Source organism: Canis lupus, chromosome 18 (genome assembly GCF_048164855.1).
Source record: "Canis lupus baileyi chromosome 18, mCanLup2.hap1, whole genome shotgun sequence".
NCBI lineage: Eukaryota > Metazoa > Chordata > Mammalia > Carnivora > Canidae > Canis > Canis lupus.
The window spans coordinates 22,817,285-22,833,904 of record NC_132855.1 but is presented as its reverse complement, the minus strand read 5'-3'; the positions used below and the strand labels follow the sequence as shown (position 1 = coordinate 22,833,904).

Here is a 16,620-nt window from a genome sequence, read left to right as displayed (position 1 = left end):
TAACCAAAAATCTCCTAACAAACAAACGCCCAAGACCAGATGGCTTCACAGGTGAATTCTGTGAATCATTTAAAGAAAAATTAAGGGATGCCTAAGTGGCTCAGTGGTTGAGTGTCTACCTTTGGCTCAGATCGTGATCCCAGGTTTTTGGGATCAAGTCTCACATCAGGCTCCTTGCGGGAAGCCTGCTCCTCCATCTGCCTGTGTGTCTGCCTCTCTCCCTGTGTCTCTCATGAGTGAATAAATAAAATCTTTAAAAAAATTTTTTTAATTAAAAATAAAAGTTAACACTGGGGCACCTGGCTGTCTCAGTTGGTAGAGCACAGGTCTTAATCTCAGGGTCATGAGTTCAAGCCCCACATTGGGCATAAAGCCTGCTTAAAAAATAAAAATTAATACAATTTAAAGGAAAATAAATACCATTCCTTTTCAAACTCTTGGAATCCCTTTTTCAAAGCCAGTATTACCATGATAGCAAAACCAGACAAGGAAGCCACACGAAAATTATAGACCAATATCACTGATGAACATAGATGCAAAAGTCCTCAACAAAATATTCACAAACTGATTTTAACAGTACATTAAAAGACTCATACACCATGATCAAATGGGATTTATTCCAGGGATGTAAGGATGGCTAAACTTCCACAAATCAATCAACATGATATACCACATTAACAATATTAAGGATAAAAATCATATGATTGTCTCAAAAGATACAGAAAAAGCATTTGATAAAATTCAGCATCCATTTATGATAAATAAAAACGTGTCAATAAAGTATAGAGGCAATGTATCTCAAAATAAAAAGGCCAAATATGACAAGCTTATAGCTAACATCATACTTAATAATGAAAAGCAGAATGCTTTTCCTCTAAGATCAGAAACAAGACAAGGATTCCACTCTCACCACTTTTATTCAATATAGTATTGAAAATCCTAGCTAGAGCAATTAGGCAAGAAAAGGAAATAAAACACTTCTGAATTGGAAAGGAAAAGGTAAGACCATCACTATTTACAGATGACATGATACTATATATAGAAAATAAAGACTCTCCCCCCAAAAAACTGTTAGAACAATTTAGAAAAGTTACAACATACAAAACCATGATACAAAACTCTTGTGTTTCTACACACTAATGAATGAGAAATCCATTTATAATTACATCAAAAAGAATAAAATACCTAGGAATAAATTTAACCAAGGAGGTGAAAGACCTATACACTGAAATCTAGAGGACACTGATGAAAGAAACTGAAGACACAAATAATGGAAAGATAATCTGTGCTTATGAATTGGAAGAATATTGTTAAAATGTCCATACTACCCAAAGCAATGTACAGATTGGATGTAATCTCTACCAAACTCCAAAGGCATTTTTCACAGAAATAGAGCAAACAATTCTAAGATTTGTATAGAACCACAAAAGATTCCAAATAGGCAAGGCAATCTTGAGAAAGATGAACAAAGCTGGAGGGATCATACTATCTTATTTCAAACTATATTATCAAAGCTGTACTGATCAAAACAGTACAGTATTGGCATAAAAACAGACATATAGATTAATGGAACAGAATAGAGAGCCCAGGATATAAACCTATTTGGCCCATTAATTTATGAGAAGGAGCCAGAAATGTACAATCAGGAGAGGACAATCTCTTTAGTAAGTGGCACTGGGAAAATTGAGCAGCTACATCAAAGGAATGAAATTGGATCACTATTTTACACCATACACAAAAATTAACTTGAAATGGTTCAAAGATCTGAACACCATAAAACTCCTAAAAGAAATCAACAAAGGTAGTAAGTTCCTTGAGACTGCGTTTGGTGTCAAATCCAAAAAAATCATCCACCAACACCAAAGGTAACAAAACCAGAACTGAGTAGGGCTACATCAAACTAAGGAAATCCTGCACAGCAAAGAAAACCATCAACAAAATCAAATGGTAACCTATTGAATGGAAAAAAAATGTTTACAAAAAGATAATTCTGATAAGGTGTTAATAACCAAAATATAAAAGGACTCCTACAATTCAAAAGCAAAAGGAAAAAAAAAAAACATCTGATTGAAATGGGCAGAGGATCTGAATAGACATTCTTCCAAAGACGACTAATAAGTGGCCAAAAGGTACATAAAAAGGTGCTCAATGTTCCTAATTATCAGAGAAATGCAAATTATAATCACAATAAGATATTACTTCATACCTGTTAGAATGGCTATTTTTCAAAAAGGCAAGAAATAACAAGTGTTGGTGAGGATCTGGAGAAAAGGGAATCCTTGTGCACTGTTGGTAGAAATGTAAATTGGTGCAGCCACTGTGGAAAACAGTATGGAAGTTCCTCAAAAAATTAAAACTGGAACTGCCATATGATCTAGCAATTCCACTTCTGGGTAATTTTCTGAAGAAAATAAAAACACTAACTGGAGAAAAATAGATAAGCACCTCCACGTTCACTGCAGCATTACTTAAAATAACTAAGATATGTTAGCAACCTAAGTGTCCATTGATGCATGAATGGATAAAGAAAATGTGGTATGTATCACAATGGAATACTATTCAGCCATGAAAAAGGAAGGAAAGAAGGAAATCTTGTTATTTTGACAACATGGATGGACCCTGAGGACACTATGCTAAGTGAAAGAAGTCAGGGAAGAAAAAAAAAAAAAAGAAGTCAGGGAACAACAAATAACATATGATGTTACTTATATGGAAAGAAAGAAAGAGAGGGAGAAAGAGAGAGAGAAAAAGAGTAAGAAAGAGAAAAGAAAGAAGAAAGGAAAAGAAGAAAGAAAGAAAGAAGAAAGAAAGAAAGAAAGAAAGAAAGAAAGAAAGAAAGAAAGAAAGAAAAAAGAAAAGAAAAGAAAAAGAAAAGAAAGAAAAGAAAAGAAAAGAAAAGAAAAGAAAAGAAAAGAAAAGAAAAGAAAAGAAAAGAAAAGAAAAGAAAAGAAAATGAATGAACAAGCAAGCTCATGGACATAAACAACAGATTGAGGGTTGCCAAAAGCAGAGGGCAATGGGGAGGGAAGGATGGAAATGGATGAATGTGGTTAAAAGTGCTAACTTCCAGGGATCCCTGGGTGGCGCAGCGGTTTGGCACCTGCCTTTGGCCCAGGGCGCAATCCTGGAGACCCGGGATCGAATCCCACATCGGGCTCCCGGTGCATGGAGCCTGCTTCTCCCTCTGCCTGTGTCTCTGCCTCTCTCTCTCTGTGTGACTATCATAAATTAAAAAAAAATTTAAAAAAAAAATTTAAAAAAAAAAGTGCTAACTTCCAGCTGTTAAAAAAAGTGAATCATGAACATGTAATGTACAGCATGATTTCTGTAGTTAACAATACTGTATTGTATATTTTTACAGAAAATTGTAATTGTAAATTGTATTGTATATTATACAGAAATTGTATATAATTTCTGTAGTTAAAGAATACTGTATTGTATATTTGAAAGCTGCTAAGAGGAAATATTAAAAATTCTCATAAGAAAAAAAGTTCTAAGAAAGATTTGTAACTGTACAAATCTGTGATAGATATTAACTAGACATGTTATGATTGTTTTGCAATGTATACAAATATGGAATCATGTGATACTCCTAAAACTAATGATGTTGTATATCTATTTTATCTCAATTTTTTTAAAGTTAGGCACTATAAAGCTAGTAGTAACTGGTGTTATTATTTAGAAAGCTGCTCTTTGTTCCAGCATTTTCCCTAGGTTCTAAAGAGAGAAGACTGTTTTCATAAGAGGGAAAGGTCAACTCAGAAGGGCCGAGGATTAGCAGGAGCACTAATGGAAGAGCTTTACAATGAAGGAGCTGATCTGCCCTGTGCAGTGACTGACATGTAAATGAGATATCAATTCTGAGAGATGCAAAAGGGCATTGTTGGTTCAGAAACTGACTGGATATTTTCAGCTGCACTTGAAGATTTCACTACCTCCAAGTTTCCAGCTCAGAAATAGCAAATGAGTCTCAGGTTATTTGTTAATTCCCAGTGACTCCCTATCTGCAAGGTTGCAAGAGAATTTGAACCTGTGTCCAGGTTTCAAGGAGCAGGAGACTCACGCATTCATGATGTCAGACACATACTGCATATTTCATATTACTGAACTAGCCTATTGACAGAAGTATGTCAATAAGTAATAGGGTATGTGAAGAAAAGACCCTTCACAAGCTGGAAAACTCTAGCCAGTGGATTAGCCCCTGATAGACTGTATTTAAAGATCCTAAAAAAATAAAAATAAAAAAATAAAGATCCTAGTACACTGATGTTAACATGGAACGGGTTGGGGGCGGGGGGGGGGGGACATCTCCATTGGTGTTCCACAGGCCTCTATCTTATGTCCTATCCCAGCTACAACTTTTATCCGTGATTTAGCACAAGAGCGTGCATTCATCAGCATGTAGAGCTGGAAGAGGGATCCTCTCTGATTAACTTTTTGAAAACTGAAGATCTCCTTGGCCTCTTTCTCTATAGTGCTGGGGAGGAACTGTGAATGCATCATGAACTCAAAACCTCAAGTAATACCACCATGAAGGGAAGTTGTGGGGACAAGGACCCTGGGCTGATGTGCCAGGTCTTGCCTTTCCAAGAAGGAACTGAAAGCCCACACAGAATGGCTACCTTCTGATACCCCAGACCCTCTGGTATGGTGAATTCTGGGTGGCCGTGGTAGAGGAGTGGCAGGGTGGGGTCCACTGCTAGGTGATAACTTCGTGGCCACGCCCCGGGGAAGGCCATGTCAGGACCAGTAGAGAAGCTGGGTTGCGGCTGGGCCCGGTATCCTAGTGCAGCAGGATGCTTTCCAGTCTCCTTCCCCAAATGGCCACAAAGTGGCCAAGAAGTTTGCAGAGACGATCAAAACACTAGAGGAGAGAGCAGTTGCCAAATGAAAGCCACTGCCCCACAGCAGTGTCAGGGCTTAAGTGTGAATCATAAGGCTGTGTTTGAAGCTGTGTTTGTCTTCCTGCCGGCAGACAGCCCTCCCTGGAGGGAGAGAGACATGCTCTCAGAGAGCAGAGGAAGCTGGTGTCACACAAGTCTATGACTTTTCGTGACAATCATAAGCTTCCTCAGCCTTCCACTTATCCTCCCTGTACTGCTGAAAGGGAGGGAACTACATGTACCAAATCTTCCACAATAATAAGCAAAGCAATTTCAAAGCAATAACAGCATTTCTTTCTTTTTCCGTACCTGCTAGTGCACTGACCAAGAAGTAGGCCGTAGAAAAGAGCTTCTGGTTGCTGATTGCATCCTCCTGGTCTGGACTCCCGCCCTGTACTCTGTAGCCCACCAAGTTCAGGAAAGCCATGAGGTCCTGCTGCTGCGGGGGCTTCAGCTCCCCCGGTATTGCCAGTGGGGGCGACAGACCTCTAACCACATCGTCACACTGCGGGAAGAGGAGAAAAAAGACAGATACATTAAAGCCAAAGGCCACGCTAAGCCTCTGCCCCATGACACACAACTGCTTACCCTTCCACCGTCTCCCAACTAAAGCAAAACCCTACATTCTTTTCTGTTTTGAAATTACTAGTCTCTCATAAGGAGAGAGTAAACAGCCTTGCCTGGTACTATTCTTTCACAGAGAAGGGAAAAGGGATGCAGGAACTACAGATAGAACCTTCCAGGACAAGTCAGGTTGGACCAGGGACCAGGAACAGGTGGCTACACGCAGAACTAAGGAGGGGAACATAAAAGCATTGTCCCATCATGGTTCTGCAGCTTTAAACTTGGCACACCAGCAGCCCCCAGCCACATTCCCAGCTGGGCCCGAGGCAGCCTCATCCATCCACATTGGGCCCACTGGGAGGTAGGTGGCCCTGCCAGGGAGGGTCACTTCGGCCAGCTTAGTACCACCTAGGGAGCTCTTCTCCATTGTAACTTACACATCAGGTGCGTTCACAGATGAGCCCACTGGCCCCCACCAGCTGGGCAGCTTGCTTCTCCCACACCTGACAGGGCAACTGACATTCTTTCTAAAGGGTACTGGTCTGAGATTTCCCTCTTGGAAGGAGCTATTTTAGGAAGTATAAATCAGTTGGTTTTTTGAAACATTTGTGTTCACCCTGGAGTTAACACACCATCCTGTGAGCTTAGCATCCTCCAGAACACCCAGGTGTCCCGGACTGTTGGGCTATTACAACAATTGCAGGTTCCATCACTGGCAGCTAAGCTCTTTTGGCACAATCCAGTTTCAAGAGGGAAAAATAACATGAATACTCTCCTGGAAACCATAAAGCATTGAATCAGAAAATCAGAGTTCAAAACTCTGAATAATGGGAGGGAAAAGAAAAACAAAGGAAAAACTCTCATCTAAATCATCTTAATAGTGCCCCAGCCCCCTTAGCAAAGAATACAAAGTCTGGCAGGTTGGCAGCTAGCATGTCCTTCACCATTTGTACGACTAATAGTTAAGGAACTCAACCTCCCCAGAAAACACTTTTGCTACAAAACAGAAAAACACAAAGGCCTGCTTTTTAATCTATTCTAAATAGAATAAATTTACTTACTGGACTCTACCAGACAGCCTCCTTGTAGTGGGGTTGAATAATGCCCCCCCCCCTCCAAATTTCAGAGTATGACCTTATCTGGAATAAGAGTCTTTGCAGATATAATTAAGGTAAGGATCTCAAGATGAGATACTTCTGGATGGGAATGGGCCCTGTATGCCAATGATGAGTGTCCTTTAAGAGACAGAAAAGGAGATGACACTGGGAAGACAGAGACTGGATCAGTGTGGCCACAAGGCAAGGAGCATCAGGAGCCACCAGAAGATGAAAGAGGTGAGGAAGGGCTGTCCCCTAAAGCCTGTGGTTGAGAAGCATGGCCCTGCTGACACCTCAGCTCCAGACTCCTGGCCTCCAGAACTCTAAGATAATAAATTTCCATTGTCCTAAGCCACAGAGTTTCTAGTAATTTGTTACAACAACCCTAGGGAACCAATCTACCATTTGATTTCTGACATCAGCCACTTTTCTTCAGTTAGAAAACTAAGGACCTGGGAGTAAAAAAAAAAAAAAAAAAAAAAAAAGGAGGCTTTAAGGTTTAAAGGAGGTGGGGAAATTGTAAATAGAATTTTATCCCAGCTCACAGCCTGATCTCAAGAGGTCTCACCTGTCCACATCTCCCAAAAACCCAGGTGGAGATGCTCTGCCTCAAGATATCTTTGGTCTTACCACTTGTTCCAGGACCACAAGTAATTCTTCATCAAACAGGACCGCCTGGAGGACGTCGCTCAGCGCTGTCTGTTGCTGTTCGGGCAGCTCCACAAAGGGGTGGAAATTCTTCTCCAAGAGCACAGTCGCTATGAAAACAGCAGAGCACACATGGCATCATGACTACGGTGCTGTCTCAGAACAAGGGACAGCAGACTTTGCTTTTTTTTTTTATAGTCATTGTCCTCAGTTCTTTCACAGACACTTCAGGAGCACGACCAGTCATGGAGCTCAAGTTAGACACGGAGTTAGTGACCACCCTGCAGTTTTTCAATAACCAGTCAAACTACTTTAAGAAGAAAAAACTAGGACGGAAAGAGAAAATAAAGAGGGCTGCCCAGATTTGTTTCAGACTTCACTCTTTTTTTCTGATGAGTCGCTAAACATTAAGTCTATTTTCTGGAAAAGTCTAATCAATTATTTAGACTCCTCTTTAGCATGATTTCTATAGAAGTAAATTATCAAGGCTGAATTACTAAAACATCAAGTCAGTACTTTTACAGGGCTTCACAGCTACATGAATTCCAAAGTCCAGTATTTCTTATGTCCTTTCTTCTTCATGCAGATTTTTATCTTTTAATATTTAATGCTTGCTTCTCAAGTGCTGGCACCCTATTTTCATGGCAAACACAGCCACTCCGCTTTTCCCACTCATTATTCTTCACCCATTCTGGAGGACGGGCACACTGGCCCACCTGGCTAGTTTATGCACATCCTCTGCAGGATGCTTGAGGCTCTCTCCTTAAAATATATATTTTTTAAGACATTGAAACACTTCTAGTAAATTAAGCCCAGTGGGGATTTAAAGGCAAGGTTTGATAAACCACAGCTTTCACATGCAGGGATGCATACTAATACATAGCATACTACACCTCTGCTGATGGCAAATTCCAGCACACAGTTGTCAGCCCCATGGAGAGAACGGGTCACATCAGTCACTGACATATTCAAATATTTCCCTATGAACACAGCTAGGGAATGCCACCTCAGCCTGGAGAGAAGAGCATTCCTGGTTGGTCTAGGGTCTGAGAGCACAAAGGCTTGCTGGCCCCCCACCCTATTTCTGCTTCACAGACCCAGCCATCCCACTCCACCCCAGCTGACTAGAATGGCCAACTGACAGGGTGGACTGGTGGGAAAAGAAATTATAAAGAAGCTGCAGCCCACAAACTATCGTGTCACTTCCCTGTAGCACAGTTCAAGGCTAGAGGGCCGCTCTGCTGTGTTTCTAACCCACAACAGTGCTTAAACGGCAGCTGGAAGTTGCGCTCAATCATCAATCTCAAGGAAGCAGAAGAAGGGCCTGTGGCCCTGCATAAGATGTGAAAGCCCCGTCTGAAGATTGCGCTTTCCCTGCCATTTCTTCCAACACTACCATTTTTGTTAGAGAAACAGAAGCATCTTCTGGTTTGGGACTCACTGAGGACCCCTACGTGAGAATCTTCTTATCTTGCCAGCCAGACCATATTCTGAACTAGCTCTTAGCTCCTACCGATTCTGTGTTTCACCTTCTCCTTGCCCATTTCCTCTTCTGCCGCATACTGCACTCCACACCCTGCCCATGCCACCACAAGAAAAGCCAACTTTTTAAAACACAAAATACCATGGGGAATAAAAGGAGTTGCTGCAGGTAAGTCACACCATGGCACCTCAGGGCTTCAAGCCATGTGCATAAAGAGCCCCCAAGAAAGCGTTCTGTAAGGCTGACAAAACCTTGCCTGTGTTGGCAGTGAAGGCTGGAATATAATGAAACAGATGCAAATTTTGGGTTCTCTCTCTGTTGCTGACCAATTATTTTTTAATAGTCAGCAAGGCTTCTATGGTTGAAATGAAAGAAAATGCCCTCTCATTCCTCAGTCATCTATCTCTTCCTCAAAACATGGCACCTAAGACGTGAGGTTCCCTGAGATGCCACTGAGGTGAGTCCTGCTGAGGTCCAACTTGGAGGCACTGTCCTCTCGGTTCTCAAATGTTCTCTATTACATCTCTAAGGAGTCATGGCTCATGAAGGCCACATCACCTCTTGCACCGCAGTGCTCGAGTAGCCATCAGCTCACCACACCTCACCCTGCAGGCAATACCTTGTTTTAAAACATCCAACGGCCAATCCAGGGCAGATGATCCCTGCCCAGCATCTGGCATGTCCCCGTATGCAAACTCTCGAAAAGGCAGATGGTCCAGGAAGACAGAGTCACTTCTCTTGAGTTCAAAGCCACCATGCTTCCCTTGTAGGAGGCATAATTCTGTAATGTGGGAGAAAAGGACAAGCCGGCACAGGGTTAACTGGGCCTTGCTGGCACACCTCAGACCCAGATTTACCTAACAAGGGAGAGGGGTGGGGTACACATGCACTCTTTGACCCCATAAACCCACTTCCTACACGTTATGCTATTTGACGAAAACTCAGCCCCTTCCTACAAATTAAGGAGAAATGGTTGTTCTCAACATAAAACTCTCCAGTGTGTCCTCTCTGAAGAGGTAGGAAGCAATCTTTCAAACATTAAGTATTCCCTTAGCCTGATCTGAACAAACTATTAAATAACAAAATTTCAACTAAATAAATTCTGAAGTGACACCATTTGGTGCCTGGGGGTTTCCTTTTAACAAAACCAAATCTTACACAACTCACAATGTAGGAAACAAAAAAAAAAATGAAATTTGATTAATTTGACTTGACTGAACTGATAACATTAAAGTATTATTGACAATATATTTAAGTATACAAGTGGTGTGTGGTTGTATTTTTAAAATATTAACTTTTCTTCATTAGTAAATAATACGCAATAAAAAATGAACTTCTGACTTTAGCAGTTGTATGAATGAATCTTCCAAACACGTCAAGTGAAAAAAGCTAGACACAGATGAAGATGTTCTCCATGAATCTATATGAAGGCAAAACTAGTCTTTTTTAAAAAGCCTTATCTTTAGATATACTGAACTATTTATAGACCGAGCAATATAATGCCTAGGATTTGTTTCGAAATAACTGAGTGAGATGGGTGAGGTGGTAAAGTTATAGATGAAGTATGAATCACCCTAGTTATTAAAGCTGGATGGTAGGTACACGGGAGTTCATTATATTATTATCTCTCCTTTTGAACATGTATGAAATTTTTCTATAATATAAAAAAATAAAATGTTTCCTTAAATACTTCCATATTTAAGAATCCAAAAGGTAACAATTATTATGCAATAGTTATTATGTCCTTAATAAGCCAAAACAGTAAGAGAACTCGTGAATTGGGGTTCTTTTTATACTTCTATTTAATGATTTGTGTACTTAAGCACAGGCTATGGAATAAAAATGTGGAAGGCATGAGGATTAGCACATATTTTTATTTTCTTGTAGGCACTAATGATGTAAAAGATCGAATAGCTATCTAAAGACCAATGAAACAACCCTTCATTTACTCACCTATGACCCACACTCACTGGGCACCCAGGGCACCCGTGGCTGGCTTTGCCCTTTCCACCAGGCACTGAGGCAGATAAACGTGAACCAGCCCTGAGGTAATACCTTTGCTCCCCCAGAGCAGCCACCATGACTATTAACATAGTCTCAAGTCCTGCCGAGAGCTGCACAGGGCCCCCAACTGGTATTTCAGGAGCCTATGGCACCAGCACCACTCTTGCCCATATACATGCACAGGCCCCTGAAGACACTGCCAGTTCTTTCATTCTTTTCAGTGTCAGGCACTGTGCTAGGGGCCAGTGACACAAAAGGACTACAGTCCAGGCCTGGACAATAAGTGTAAGTGGGGACAGAGGTCACAAGTGCTGTTGGAGGAGGTGGTCAGGTCCCTAAAGCCAGAGACCGTAGCAAATGCAGAGAGAGAACTAGAAAAGGATTCTGGGATAAAGCAGTGTCTAAGGAACCCCCTAAAGTTTTGGTAGGAATTAGCAAGGCGAAGAGGCAGAGAGCATGCAGGTAGTCCTGGAACTCTGGGTAAGACCAAGAACAGGGTCTTGGCTAGAGCAGCGGCATCTGGAGACTAGAAGGAAGGCCGGACAAATGCTGGGGCAAGCTTTATCTTGGGACACAGGGAGCCTCCGAAGGGTGTTTAAGCAGGTGTGTGAATTGACCACATTTTTATTTTTAAATAATCACAGTGGCTACAGTGCTAGAACAGAACAGATGGGGAAAGATTCCGAGAAGCAGGGGAGCCAATTAAGAGTGTGCGGCAGAAAAAAAAAAAAATTTTTTTTAATTAAAAAAAAAAGAGTGTGCGGCAGGACTCAGTAGGCAGATGCCGTCAGGGCCAGTACACCTGCCGAGGTGCACAGACGCAGGCAGGGCGGGGAGCGCGGGCTCCTAGCCACGGGGCTCCAATCAGGGGGGTACACGCGGAAAGGACACTGGCCTTATGCCTAATTATACAAAGCACAAGGCTAAAGTTCGAGACCATAAAATGATGCTTCTGATTGGCTATGCAAGGGAGGGGCTGTTGGTGAGGAAGGGGGCACGGCCGAGAGAATCTCTTGGGGAGGACAGGCTGCACAGGTGCCTCCCCCCAGGGATACAAAGGGAGTCAGCGCCTGCTTAGAGTTTCAGAGGACACACAGGATCCTCCCAGAAGGCCGGAAGGCAGCCTCTTAAGGGCCCCCTCTGGCCCCTGCATGTCTGTTTATGAAACCAGATCAGAGTACTCTGTGGCAAGAGCAACAGAAAACACAGATGGCAAAAAGGAAAAATCGCAGAACTGGCTTAAAAATCAGGCAGTGTGGGGATCCCTGGGTGGCTCAGCGGTTTAGCCCCTGCCTTTGGCCCTGGGCGTGATCCTGGAGTCCCACACCAGGGTCCCTGCATGGGGCCTGCTTCTTCCTCTGCCTGTGTCTCTGCCTCTCTCTCTCTGTGTTTCTCATGAATGAAAAAATAAAGTCTTTAAAAAAAAATCAGGCAGCAAGTCACATACAATGTCAGCCTGTCCGCCAGGCTGCACAGGCTTGGTAGTTGTCGGTGGGAAAGAGCCACGGAGCAGGGCTTCCTGGGTCAGGGCGTGCGAAGTGAGCCGAGAGGGCCCCAGAATTCCCCCTGGGCACCTCTCCACAGCACAAAGAGAAGTTTATTTCAAAGAAGGCAGAAGCCAGCCAAGCTAAAAGGCTTGACATTGAAATGCAAACGGGAGAGCCACACCAGACGAGGCTGTTTCCAACCCTGTGGAGAAAAGGGAGGCTTCCCAGGAGAGCAACAGGTGCCCCAACGGGGCTGAAAGCAGGGCAGGACCTCCTCAGAGAGACAGCCTAGAGAGGCGGCCTGGTCCAAAGGTCCTCAGAGCACTCACGGGCAGCCTCAGGGTCGGGCCCAGCTTTCAAGACGCTTATGAAAGTGCCAGCCCTTCTGGGCAGGTTAGCCAGGCCCCAACGCTTTAGGCTGGAGTCCTGTGAGTGCATGGAGCAACATGCCGACAGCAAAAACAAGAGGGACAACTTAATCATCTTAACGCAGTTTGTTCAGTAGACAAAGTCTTCCGAAGAGACAGAGTAAAATAATAAAAATGCCAACGAGAACACACAAACACCAGGCCAAGCAAAAGCCTGTATGTCATGATTCTGGGTATTCCTGGCATTTCATGTGTCCCTGACTAACCTCTCTAGACCAGCTTCTTAAAACTAACCCCCTCATCCTTGGTCACCTCTCTGGAATGGAGGCTGTTCCATGTGTGAAATGAAAGAGGCTGTGGAGTCTCTGCCACTGCCTCCCCTGCCTCCCATGTGTCTTCTTTGGCTCCTACACTCCCAGGAGCGTGTGACTGTAGGGACGGTGCACGTTCTGAGTACCTGTAGTTGTAGCTCAACGGCATGTTACCTCGAGTGGGCCAAGTACACATAAAAGGCTGACTCCTGGGGAACTTCTTCCTCCCTAATCTTACAGAGAACAAATGGGAGAAAAGCAGGAGACTGCAATGGACACTTGAATGGCCTATTATGGCACACTTTTTGAAACTTTTTTTTTTTTTTTTTAGATTTTATTTATTCATGAGAGACCAAGAGAGGCAAAGACACAGGCAGAGGGAGAAGTAGGCTCCTTGAGGGGAGCCTGATGGGGGACTCGATCCCAGGATCGGGATCATGCCCTGAGCCAAAGGCAGACACTCAACCACTGAGCCACCCAGGCGTCCCTAAAACTCTTTCATTATGGAAGATGTGAAATGGCACAAGACTAGAGTAGTATAATGAACCCCCATGTACCCACCGACCAGCTTCAGTGATTGTTCTTTCCCTCTGTGGACCCCATGTACCCACTCCTTACACCACCCAGATTATTTCTGAATCGAACCACAAATGTGTTACCATTTCATCTGTGAAGACTTCAGTATAAATCTCTAAAAACAGAGTCTTTATAAACATAACTATGACATTACCATACCTTAAAAAGTCAATCATTATGTTACATTTATTCATTCATGTCCCCCAGAAGTGGTCAACAGTTTTCATGGGCTCAACACAACCTCTTCTCAGGATGAGCATGAGAGAGGGGCCATGAGCATCTAAGATCAGCAGACAGGAGCGAAGCTAAAGCCCTCATGTTCTTCAAATGATGCAATGACCAGGATCTCCCAGCTCTGAACACTGGTGATCAGCAGAGCAAGGTCAAGTACTGTGTTTTTGGCTTCATATTGGTTGGGGAAGGAAGGTGAGATGCTGCTGCTGACAGTATGATTAAGGGCTGACGCAGACAGCGTAACTTAATAAACAACCACTGTGCCAGGTACTTCACGTGCTCATCCCATTTAATCCTGACTGCGGCTTGTGAGGGAATGTCTTTCTCCTTCCAGAGATGGGGCGTTAAGGCTCATCCACAACTTGCTTGAGGCCTCCTAGGACACCAAGCACTGATACCCAGTCTGTCTGACAGCAGAGACCACATTGCAGACCCTGTGCCACGCTGGTGAAAGTTGACCCACACTGATGCCCTCCCAATGCACCCCACCTGCCTCACTTGTCATGGGACACCCCCACACTTCCCATCTCCTTCCTCTAATACCCAGAGCGGGAGGCAGCACTCACCAAATTGGCCATCCAGTTTCACATACAACTCAATGATGCCATAGGCGATGGTGGTGGAAGCTGGGATCTCCAGCGCTACGTTGGTATCCTTGGTGATGTTCCCATCCTCCTTTGCGGACACCTGTGAATAAGAGCACATGCATTCACCTGTATGCTCAGACTCCCCCAGGATTCTCTCTGCCTCCCCACTGTGGCCGGCCTAGGGCTTTGCACACGAGAGGCATTCAGCCAATGCCCAAGGAACCAAGTGAAAAAGAGAAGCTGGCCAGCAAAGTAGGTAAGGATTCAATCCTTGTGGGCCTCATGATGTAGTGCAGATATTGAAAAGTAAATGAGCAAACTTTTGTGGGTACACAAAATGAGATTCCAGAGTGTGGGAGACAGGCTAGGTCTATGGCACTGAATAAAGAAGGTATGTAAGATAACTTCCCACTTCCCTCACAGAGGATTAGGGTAACCACTCCTACATCCTGGACAATGATGAAAATCTGGACAATTTCAAAGCCTGACTGGAAGAACCTAGCTTAACAGTGAGGAGCCCCCAAAAGGGCATCATTCCAGACTCCTGTGGACGGCACACTGTGCAGTCAAACAAACCTAGAGCCAGGGAAGGAGGGAAGAGAGGTAAGGACAAGAGAAGGATTACCGGAAATGCCAAGTGGTCAAACACTAAAGCTCTCTCCTTCCAACACTGTTACAAACATGACCTCTTCCCATGATGGCCTGGGGAGATGATCGTTGCCTAAACACTGGAGATCAGAGATCCCTTGTAGCAACTTGATCCTGGTTTGTATAAGGACAGCCAGCCTCCGGATTCCCAGGCAGGGGCCAGGCCTGTGGTGAGGGTCACCATGGGCAGAAATACTGGCAAGGCTGACCACAGCCACCTCTCGTCGGGCACCTCCCTCATCACTGCCCCAGTGAGAGTCCTGCTCCACACCAGACTCTGTCTCCACCTCCTTCCAAATACAACTTTCCCAGGTCCTCTAACAAATGCCAAAATTTCCCCCAGGGAGCAAATGTCTAAGAATAGGACATCAGGCACCAGGGCAAGCTGTGGAGCAGTTTGGGGTTGGTAGCCTCCTGTTCCACAGAAGCTTAGTACTGGCTCAGGGATTAACCTGGTAAGACTATTTTAATCCAGAAGCATCTGTCTATGTGTATATAGACACATATACTGCTCTCTACCTCCCATCACTCCATTCACAAAGGATTTGAGGCAGTTGATTCCAAAGTAATCATTTTGAGACCCCTGGCTCTGAGGGGCTCCGGCAGTTACCTGAACATTGACATGGCCAGTGCTCCTTTGCCGCATTTTCTTTTGGGAAGGCACCTGTCCCAAGCTGGGTGGCCATTCTGGTCCTATTGCCCTAGTCCTGGGTCTGCTTCAGGAATGGGTGCAACCAGGGAGGGTCCGGTGGGAGCCAACCCTGAGCACACTTTCCCCTGGGGTGGCAGCAGGTGGCATGAAAGCATGGAGCTGCTGCACCACAGGGAGGATGCCTACCTGAGAGGGAATCCACCCCCAGGAAGGCAGCACACGCCAGTTTTCCAAATTTGGGATCTAAAAGTGACTGAAGCCAGAACTACTCGGAGTGTTTCAGTTACAGGCGCCAATAGATTATATCTCGCTTAAGCCAGTTTGAGTTGGGTTTCTATTAGCTCACTACAGAAGGGTCCTGACAAACGAAGACACCACCCAAAGCAGCCCCTGACCCTGGCCACAATGACTGGGACCAGAGAGCCCGCTGAGCCCACGCCTGTGCCCTGGGCACGCACACCTGCACGGTCTTGGTCTGGATCCCCACTATGCCGCCACACTTCTCCTCAATCTGAACGTGCTCCGATATCACGCACTGCTGGGTCGTCACTATCTTCTGTGTCAGGACACACAGGACCTCATTCTTCCTCTCCAGCACCTGCTGCAGCACTGGATTGCTCAGATTTATCGCTCTGAAAAAGAAAACTAGCCGTGAGCAGCTTAGTGCCTCAGGGGACATTGAGGCGGTGTGGATTTTCTCCTCTCTGGCAGCTGGCAGCTGAGCAAACAGGTAGCCGCCAGCACCGTTGATTTCCTGGTGATGAGAGAGGGGGCAGTTCATGCAAAAAGACATAAATCAAACTTCCCAAGGCCACCAGCACTTCCAGGCATCAGAGAAAGGCTGCTGGGAGGGGAAGGGGCCCCCATCATATAGCAACCCAGCAAGTGAGGGAGCTGCGTCCCTGGGCCTTGCACCCTGAAAGTCGGCTTTGTCATCTCATCACTGTAATGTGGGATTGCTGTGGGGGAATGGTGAGAGGAGAGAGGCGAAGGCTTAATGACTAAGTAGCAAGGAAGAGACCAGGGTAGAATTAGAAGGGAGTATCTTAACCTCTCTGTTTGGGAAGGATATATAATC

The 16,620-nt window shown here is 44.4% G+C and overlaps 1 protein-coding gene across 3 annotated transcripts in view; it reads right to left on the bottom strand.

Annotated features, from left to right (window-relative positions):
• The window catches only part of GSDME (gasdermin E), a 75,335-nt gene that overhangs the window by 15,055 nt on the left and 43,660 nt on the right, over positions 1-16,620 (bottom strand). For 2 of the 3 annotated variants that reach the window (XM_072783747.1, XM_072783746.1), the window contains exons 4-8: positions 16,003-16,174; positions 14,222-14,342; positions 9,295-9,456; positions 7,175-7,302; positions 5,193-5,388 (exon numbers count right to left, since the gene is read on the bottom strand). In XM_072783747.1, coding sequence (XP_072639848.1) covers positions 5,193-5,388; positions 7,175-7,302; positions 9,295-9,456; positions 14,222-14,342; positions 16,003-16,174 — 779 coding nt within the window. Of the gene's footprint in view, positions 1-4,651; positions 4,865-5,192; positions 5,389-7,174; positions 7,303-9,294; positions 9,457-14,221; positions 14,343-16,002; positions 16,175-16,620 lie in introns of those variants that run through there. The other variant, XM_072783748.1, reaches the window with a different exon arrangement.